This window comes from Onychostoma macrolepis, chromosome 03 (genome assembly GCF_012432095.1).
Source record: "Onychostoma macrolepis isolate SWU-2019 chromosome 03, ASM1243209v1, whole genome shotgun sequence".
Lineage (NCBI taxonomy): Eukaryota > Metazoa > Chordata > Actinopteri > Cypriniformes > Cyprinidae > Onychostoma > Onychostoma macrolepis.
The window spans coordinates 19,999,236-20,008,847 of record NC_081157.1 but is presented as its reverse complement, the minus strand read 5'-3'; the positions used below and the strand labels follow the sequence as shown (position 1 = coordinate 20,008,847).

The window sequence follows — 9,612 nt, the reverse complement described above, 5'->3', positions numbered from 1 at the left end:
TGTTTTTATCTCTAATAATAAACCTCTAATTCATTCTTCTTCAGGACAGGACTGATAAGAGACACTGTAAATGTAATTTGTAATGTAAATGTATGAAAATATGTTGTCAAAGGTTGAGCTTCATCACATAATCAAGCACCTCAACACCCAAATCCTTGTCAAGTGCTCCACTCATGTCTTTTATGAAACAGACACTTTTACATGGGCTGTTTCAGATGTTTTCTTGATTTTTAACAGAACTTGAATACAATTACAAGTTGTGCCTTGTGAGAGGGAAAGGCCACTAATTTTGACTTGTCCTGTGAATTTTTGGGACGGTCTTCTCTGCATACAGTATCATATCAGTTACTCATACAGCTGTAAAGCACAATGGGAACATTTGTTGTCATGTTAAGAACACCTTAAATCCTTCTCCAAACATTCACTTCCGTTTTCAAGGACAGATGCTCAGCTGATGCTGAGCACTTGCTCCTCCAGACCCAAAAATACCACCTACAAAGCTCAGTTTGACGCACTACACAATTCTTCAACTGTGTTAATCTGTGAGAACATTTGTTTGACATTTATGCTGGAAATCCTTGGTGGAGGACACTAACTGTAAGACAAGTCCTTTACATCTGTGAGTGAACTATATTAAACTTAGGGTAGCTCTTCTAGGAAAAACATTTGGGAAGAAGAGGTAGGCTACTACGTTATGTGACTGTAAAGTGTGAATTGTGACTGTCCTCTTAAAATGAGATGGGAAAGCATTTGGAAAATGACATATTGTGTTGTATTCAAGCATATTCTCTTTAGTCTGAAGGTACTGCAAAGTACATTACTCTATTGCAATATCAGTGCATTTTAACAGAGATGTGCTAATAGGGTTTGAATAGAACTGTTCAGTGTGTACCTGTTTAACTGAACAATGGAAGACAGAGACATGTTTGGAAACAATCATTATTGTCACAACTCCATTTAGTGAACAGATAGAAAAAAACACCTTACAAGGGGGACAGCACACAAGCCCCTGTAGAAACCTATATTCTCTCTTCTGATCATTAAGGGGATCTCTGATGCGTGACATCCCAGAAATAGCCCCGTGAGAGTGAGCTTTGATCCTGTTTAACATATTCGGAAGCCGGGACTTTGATGGTGTCACGTGAGTGTGTTTTGACACAGGATGCCAAAAGGATACTGTGACAGATGGCTGAGGAGCCTGCAGAGCTGTTATTGACGTGAGAATTGGACTAAAATCAAGGGAATTGTGGCTAACATATTTACTTCTCTATTCAATTTTTGCATTAATCTGGGAATTATTTTGACTTTGTATAAAGTCACAAGTTGACGTTGGACTAAAAGTTCTTGTTGTCTTTTTTATCTGTTTGGTTAATTTAGGTCACACATTTTACATATTTTTGATCATTTGGACACCTTTTTTGTGCATGTTGTTATACTGTGACCAGTCAGTAGCTCACTTTTTTGTGATTGCAATTTTCCTTGCAGCAGATCAGAAAGGCTAGAAGAAAAGGTTAGATTCTGAGGCATCTAATTGATCTTCCTTAAGCATGAGTATACTTGTAGCTTGTATACTTAAGGCATGAGTAATAACAGATTAGCTTGTATAAGTAGTCAACATAAACTTTTCATGCACAAAAGGCAATGTGATTTTCGTATTCAGCATGTCAAACTTCATAAAGAAACATTAAACGTATATTTAAGCCTGTTATTAAAATAAAGTAAGGGTGTCACCTGCTGGTGAACTGTAGTCACTACACGCTTGCCAAAATGGTGCATGTTAACCCTGGAAAACCAAATTAGGGTTCTTTGGCTTGTAAAAATATAGCAGAACACATTTGGTGCTAAATATAACTTTTTTTTAAATTAGATTCCATAATGAACCATGCTTTGGAAGTGCTTTAAAGAATATGCAGCTCAAACTTGAATATGAAAAAACACCTCAGTTTTATTCAGAAAAAATATGTTAAAAAAAATTATAAAAAAAAAAAAAATATATATATATATATATATATATATATAATTTAGTAAATATTGTCTCAGATTTTAATTCAAATATTCTCAATGTTTATTTTAATGGATTTGCTATAACATAACATGAAAATACATTCAAATGTTGCTAAATACACATGCAGCACTCAGTTTTACTGTATACGATAAGCAACAACAGGTTTCTGCTCCTTCCCTCTTTCCACCAAGTGTTCCTGACCTCAAAGGAATTAAAAAGAGCCCTGATCTAAAATGTTGTTCAAGCAGAAATGGGAAAAGTTTGTTTTTGCCTATGGACACTAAGCAGTTGTGTGAGATGAAATGATCAAATAATGTTTGGAATTACCCCAATATGATGATCTATGACACACATTTTCATTTGAATATTCAAATAAAATCTGGATCTGAAACTGATCCTTATCATTTGTTTTCAAAACTGAAAATAAGAATCTGTTAGAACTCATTTACATAGAGCTGATTATGAGAGCAGGTGTTTCCTGTGTGTCAGGACTGAACTTCCTGTCCTGAAGAAAATCACAGATCACTGCATCTGACAGAAGACAAACTTCAGCCTGAACTTTTCAGATTCACATGTTATCATATCTCATGTGTGTCAGGCTATTGGGAGCATTTCATTTTTTACAGTTCAGAGCAAAACTCTACTGTATCAAATACAATCATTTCTAATTCTGATAATATCTGTCACTCACTAGTTGTGTAGTGGTGCCTAGAGAAGTGAGTATACTCTTAATTTATGCCCCAATTTTTTAAAAGTGATCCAGCAAAGGATGAACACCCTGTGTTATAAACAGTGACATGTAAAACTAGTCTTGTATATTTAGTTCACCCAAAAATGGGCCAGTAGTATTTGCATATTGTCACTTAACTTCTGCTGCTTGACTTCTAAGGATCATTATGATATTATTTTTAGCCACAGAAGAGGTGCAGATTTTGCAATAATTCAATTTTTTAGAAATGAAATAGACTGCAGCAATTAACATTTTGTCAGAGCCTCTAGTAAATTACATGCTATCTTGCTTAGTTGTCTGTTCAGAATCTTAGAAGAATCATGCGATATCAAACAGGACCACAGGGAGACGTCAAGAGACCATTAATTACTTACTAGATGTTCTCCCAGCTGAATCTTTTCAAAATTTTCAACCCTTTGTTTCCCCCGTGCCAACTTTTTTGAGACCTGTAGCAGGCATCAAATTTAAAATGAGCTCATTTAGTGGATAAAAGTGTAAAATTTCTTAGTTTAAACATTTGTTATGTTCTCTATGTTCTATTGTGAATAAAATATTGGCTCATGTCTTTTAGTTTTCATTTTATTCAAATTTAAAAAAAAACGTCCCAACATTTCCGGAATTCGGGTTGTAACTATCATTTATCCAATCCTCTTCCAGAGACTGTGGCATTATTGCATTATTGCATTTTATCAGTATATGATTTTTAACACACACATAAGATCTGGAATCAAGAATGCCCAGCTTTAAATGATAGATATTTCTTAAAGATTTCCAATATTATCTGAATTACTTCTGTCCAAATTATTTTGTATTTCTTGTATAAGCTCAATATATGCATATTTGTATACTCATATTTGTAGATTATGCGCTGGTCTAGTTATTCTGAATGGATCCGTATAGTAGCATGTACAGTGAGGTAAAGACAGCAGATTTAAGTCCATTGACATGTGTCACAGGTTTTAGTGACACATGCCACTGGAAACCGGAAGTGCCACCGGAAATGTCACTGAGCATAGTGGCATGTGCCAATGGCATCTGTGCGTCAGATGTCATGTCACATAATGTTAAAACTGCCTCTCCCGCGTGTCGTCACATCCGGATAGTAGCGTAAAGTAATTTCCACCTGCATTATTGTCATTGTCATTTAGTTGGACATCGCAATTATTATTTACTGACACCCTACTATGTATATCATCCTTCATTTTAATGTGTAACATTATCTGATCGACGCCATTGTTGCCCATCATGAGATTAATGAATAGCAGCACATTGCTCAAATTACTCCCAGAGGAATAATCGGAGTGATTCACAATTATTTTTAATATTATTTTGTTTATTCTTGCAGTATATTTATTATGATTAACCTCCCGTTTTTGTATACAGTATAATGCTATTTAATCAGTGCACTCAATCACGGAGGATAGGACTCATTTATGATGATGAATATTGTTATTTTCAAATAATCCTCTATGGGCTGGAAATACTCGTTTATTTTAACAACTTGATATAATTATTGAGGATTGCATTGTAAAGTAAGTGCATAAAAATCTGAGCATTATTGTTTAATACAATACATTTTCCACCAAACCTTTAATTTTTATCATATTAATGTGATATGCTATGTCATCACAACACTCTTGTGCTATGGGCACAGGCATTGATACAGGCTGAAGTGGAAGTTTTCTACGCTACTATTTGAAAGAAGTGGGAGTTCGATAAAGGCCTATGAACTGAATTTTTATTTAGCCAAAAACTAAGTACACAGTTAAATATACATGCTTCTGAATGTTATATAATTGTTACATTAGGTATTTTTGTATTTAAATGTTGTTTCTCTTTGCAGGACTACGTGGTGGCAGATTTCACAGAGGTCTGTGGATAGAATTGGTTCCATCATTAATAGACAGCCCATTGATTTTGAATATTTTAATTTCATATGCAGTCAGGAGTTACAGTTTCTCCGGGCTGGATCATCATATATAGACATTCCCCAGTGTGTAGTGGATGCTCTAGAACAGTTATCTGATGTGATCTCCAATTACCTTTCTCAGAGGATTGTCCCTCCGTTGTTGGACAATGTAGCTTTGGCTGAATGGAGTGGAAGTGTGGGGCGTCCCAGATTAAACATTCAGAAAGAGACGCTCCAATATTTGCTCAGCATGCACTTACCGCTGGTCTCTTTGGCTGAAGTGCATGGCATTTCAAGATCAACCTTATATAGGCGAATGAAAGAGGAAAGTCTGTCTGTCAGAAGCAGCTATTCTGATATTTCTGATCATGAGCTTGATCAGAAGGTTAGGTCTATAAAGGCAAGAATGCCTCATGCTGGATACAGGCTGGTAAAAGGATCTCTACAAGCAATGGGACATCGAGTTACATGGAGAAGAGTGACGATGTCTTTGCAACGTGTGGATGGTGCAGGGGTACTTTCAAGGATGGTCCAGCTGTCATGCATCGCAAGACGTACATACTCTGTTCCTGCTCCTTTGTCTCTTGTCCATATAGACACTAATCACAAGCTGATAAGGTCATTTTAAATATTTTTATTAGCTTTACCATACATTTGTCTTGTCATTTATGATGTTGATGTTATATCACTATCCCCCAGTTTCACAGACAATGCTTAAGACTAGTCCCAGACTAAAATGCAAGTTTGAATGCCATTTTAACTGAAAGCAAGTTGCATTGACATTTTAAAATAGTCACTGCCATTGTTTTGTCTTTTTTTTCTAAGGCATGTTTGTAAAAGCTACTTAAATGTCCTAATTGATCTAAGGTCTAATTCTGGTTTAATCTAAACCCTGTCTGTGAAACCAGGCTTAAATCTCATTATACACTACTGTTCAAAAGTTTGGGATCTGTAAGATTTTTTTTAATGCATTTATTTGTAATATTTTGTAATATTACAATTCAAAAGAACTGTTTTCTATTTTAATATATTTTATTATGTAATTTATTCCTGTTATCAAAGCTGAATATTCAGCATCATAACTCCAGTCTTCATGTCACATGATTCAGCTTTTGATCAAAGGAATTAATTACATTTTACAATATTCACATAATGGCTTTTTACACTGCGCTGTCACCCCAGGTTATCATCGTTCTAAACACCCCATTAACCACGTGTAAAGGAACGTTCACAGGGTAGTTCAGTTCAGAAGCGGGGTTAGCACCGTTTTTTTACCCAGGGTTATGAAACCTTGCTCCGGATTAGGAGCTTTTGAGCTGTTAACCCTGTATTGCGGTGACAAGCTTGTACAGTGGGAAACAATGCAGTGTTAGAATATTAAAACTAGATGCTTAGCAACAGACAACCAATCACATAATAATATTTGCCTGCTTTGGACAGTCACGGAAACACTGCACATTATATATAAGCAGTAAATTCAGCATTTGAGAGGAACAATGTCAAATGCTGACAGAAAACGTGACAATTTGAGTGAAGAGACTGTTTCATTTTTACCTTTATAGTTTGAAATGTCCATTCAGTATAATATCAGTTGGCAAAACGAAGAAGCGCAGTAATACAGCTACTGTATGTAAACAGGTTGCGTCCTGCGTTTATCCAGTCAGTTACACTGACACAGCAAATAAGAATGTTAACCCAGGGTTTAGGAATGTATAATGTAAAACTAAGCTTATGAATACGCTTATGCTTATGTTAATTGTTAACCCCAGATAAATTATAAGAAGTGTTCCGTTTACTGAGGGTTTAGAATGACCCAGGGTTAACTATTTGAAGTGTGAAATTTATTTTAAATTGTAACACTATTTCACAATATTACTTTTTTTTTTTTACTGTTTTGGATCAAATAAATGCAAAATTCTGTCATTAATTACTCACCCTCACGTCATTCCAAACCTGTCAGACCTTCGTTCATCTTTAAAACACAAATTAAGATGTTTTTGATGAAATCGGAGAGATCTCTGACCCTTCATAGACAGCAAGGGTCCTACCACGATCTAGGCACAGAAAGGTAGTAAGGACATTGTTAAAACAGTTGATGTGACATCAGGGGTTCAACTGTACTTTTATGAAGCTGAGAATACTTTGTGTGCAAAGAAAACAAAAATAACAACTTTATTCAACAATTATTCTCCTCCGCATCATCCTAATGAGTATCACGAGTGCGTGAATACTTTATGTATGTGCGTGCTTTCATCTGCACATAAACAACGCATGCGTAGTATTCTCAGCTTCATAAAATTACGGTTGAACCCCTGATGCCACATCGACTGTTTTAACGATGTCCTTACTACCTTTCTGTGCCTTGATCGTGGTAGGACCCTTGCTGTCTATGCAGGGTCAGAGATCTCTCCGATTTCATCGAACATCTTAATTTGTGTTTTAAAGATGAACGAAGGTCTGACAGGTTTGGAACGACATGAGGGTGAGTAATTAATTACAGAATTTTCATCTGAACTATCCCTTTAATGTTAAAAACATTAAAAAATCTTACCAATCCCAAACTTTTGAACGGTAATGTAAATAAATGCTGGCTGTTGATGGCTTTTCAAGGAAGGTGATTATTTATTCATTAATCCCTTATTTAATCTGTATACTATTACTCTTGTATATCTTGCATGGTAATATACGACCATTGTGTCACCTGACCAGATCTTTTACCTGGATGTTGCTGGTAATAACAAAGCCAGAACAGCTTTTGGGTTTTTCATGGATGGAGTGGCAAAACATGGATGGCCATCAAGGTATACTGATTATATAGAATGATTCTCACAAATGTTTCACAAAATGGTCCCACTGATAGTGAAGGCCTTATGACTTGAGACATTTCTTAAGGTATCCTATGGAAGAATATTTATGGCAATTTTCGAAAGGAACTGCAAATAATATTTTCAATTGCATTTTTCCATATGTGGACGCATAAATTTTGACATAATCCAGACGGAGTTGCAAATGTTGTGTTACCGTTTGACTGCCAAATTTCAAATGAAAAGCAAAGTCCATTTGCAACTGTATTTCCCATATCTTACGAGTTATGAGCCTGTCATATTTAACAGGGCTTGAATTTTGCTGTGGGATTGCGCATAATGGCTATGGCCATTCTCGCAAGTTTAACTTTTATAATGCGAGACATTCCCACACAAATGTATTTCCTTCATCTCAAATTGCACTGTATATCCCACTAGCATGCTCTGTTTAACCAAGAAATTTGTTTTGAAAAGCTTTTATTAAATTCTTTGTACATTTCAAAAAATTGCGGAAAAAATCACACTTGTGGTGTTCCCAGTCAAAAATGACCGCCCCACAAAAATAGCTTATAAATCTCTTATGCTATAATATCACCTAATATTGGATTCATTCTTTTCTAGTTGGTCATTTATCCACATGTAATGTAAACAAATAAATGACTTTAATTTCAGATAAAGCATCAAATAAGTGGTCAGTGAGGTTCAACATCCAGAACGTATACATTTATTTTGTGTTAAGTATTCTACAAATACATTTCCATTTTTATGTGCTTAATAAAAATACCTAAACCTATACCTAAAGTATGCTAAATTGGAACAAATAATTTTGTGTTAATTTTTGGAATAAGCTTTCCATTGATGTATGGTTTGTTAGGATCGGACAATATTTGGCTAAGAGACGACTGTTTGAAAATCTGGAATCTGAGGGTGCCTTTAAAGTTGTCCAAATGAAGTTCTTAGCAATGCGTATTACTAATCAAAAATTAAGTTTTGATTTATTTACAGTAGGAAATTTACAAAATCTTAATGGAACATGATCTTTACTTAATATCCTAATTAGTAGGCTATTGCTACAAATATACTCCAGCAACTTATGACTGGTTTAGTGCTCCAGGGTCACACATACTATTTCTAATAATGAAAAACTGCTCTTTTTGACTGTTTTAAGAGTACGAGCAGACCAAGGGGTGGAGAATGTAGACATTGCTCGGTGCATGTTTACTGTGCGAGGAACTGGCCGTGGCAGCTTTATTGCTGGCAAAAGTGTGCATAACCAGAGGTATTTAAATATGAGAGCATGGTTAATGTATTGTTCTTACAAAAAATGTAATAAAATACTAAAATGAATTTAAGAAAATTTACCCAATCATTTGTACACTTTTTTTCTTTTGTAATATGTTTTAAAATGCTTTGCAGTTAAATCAGCACCTCACACTTTTCTCTGTCTTAGAGTGGAACGGCTATGGAGAGATGTTTGGACTGCAGTAACATCTTGCTACTACAATGTGCTCCACAGCTTGGAAGAGGAGGGATTCGTTGACCTGTCCAATGCTGTTCACCTTTTCTGTGTGGGCTTTGTTTTCATCCCCAGAATACGCAATGATTTGCAGCATTTCACAGAGATGTGGAACAATCATCCGCTGCGAACGGAGGGAAATTTGTCACCCAATCAGCTTTGGAATATTGGGATGTTGCAAGCACCTGTGTCAGAGCCTGATTTTGCAGAGGTATGCAAGCTAAACAAAAAAAACATACTTTGTAAGGTGATTGTTCTTAATTGTAATCAATGACTGGTGTTTTTTCCCCCCAAATGTCAGATCTTACAAGCTGAGGACTTCCAGAATCCACAGACTGTTGACTCTGAGCATGGAGTCATTGTCCCAGAGATACCTTGCCCCTTGTCACCTGAAGATCTTGCTACTCTACAGAATCAAGTGAACCCCGCTGCTGAGTCCACTTGTTTTGGTTATGACATCTACTTACAAGCACGTGAATTAGCTTTAAATTTAATGTCTTAAATCAGGGGTGTCAAACTCAGTTCCTGGAGGTCGCAGCCCTGCAGAGTTTTGTTCCAACACACAAAGCATGTAGTTTTCAAATAAGCCTGAAGGACTTAATTAGTTGGATCAGGTTTGTTTTAAATGTGATTTATTAAGTTGATTTT

At 35.7% G+C, this 9,612-nt stretch overlaps 1 protein-coding gene across 6 annotated transcripts; it reads left to right on the top strand.

Moving 5' to 3' along the window:
* The first annotated feature begins 5,025 nt into the window (after positions 1 to 5,025).
* On the top strand, positions 5,026 to 9,595 carry LOC131537477 (uncharacterized). 6 transcript variants are annotated; one of them, XM_058770949.1, is made up of 5 exons: positions 5,026 to 5,198; positions 7,354 to 7,445; positions 8,617 to 8,727; positions 8,965 to 9,175; positions 9,266 to 9,595. In XM_058770949.1, the coding sequence occupies exons 1-5, from the start codon at positions 5,148 to 5,150 to the stop codon at positions 9,464 to 9,466; spliced, it is 666 nt and encodes a 221-aa protein (XP_058626932.1). In that variant the 5' UTR covers positions 5,026 to 5,147; the 3' UTR covers positions 9,467 to 9,595. The 6 variants fall into 6 exon arrangements, 5 of the variants coding, with proteins under 5 accessions (XP_058626932.1, XP_058626935.1, XP_058626930.1 ...); XM_058770952.1 differs by having other exon boundaries at positions 5,028 to 5,198; positions 9,040 to 9,175; XM_058770947.1 differs by having other exon boundaries at positions 5,028 to 5,198; positions 8,899 to 9,175.
* Positions 9,596 to 9,612: the final 17 nt, after the last annotated feature.

What these genes read in the sequence shown, in the direction of transcription:
- LOC131537477 (XM_058770947.1), top strand. Translation starts at nt 5,148, where the DNA reads ATGGTGCAGGGGTACTTTCAAGGATGGTCCAGCTGTCATGCATCGCAA. An exon ending in AAACATGGATGGCCATCAAG is followed by an intron (nt 7,446 to 8,616) that starts GTATACTGATTA and finishes GACTGTTTTAAG; the next exon opens with AGTACGAGCAGACCAAGGGG. An exon ending in CAGAGCCTGATTTTGCAGAG is followed by an intron (nt 9,176 to 9,265) that starts GTATGCAAGCTA and finishes CCCAAATGTCAG; the next exon opens with ATCTTACAAGCTGAGGACTT.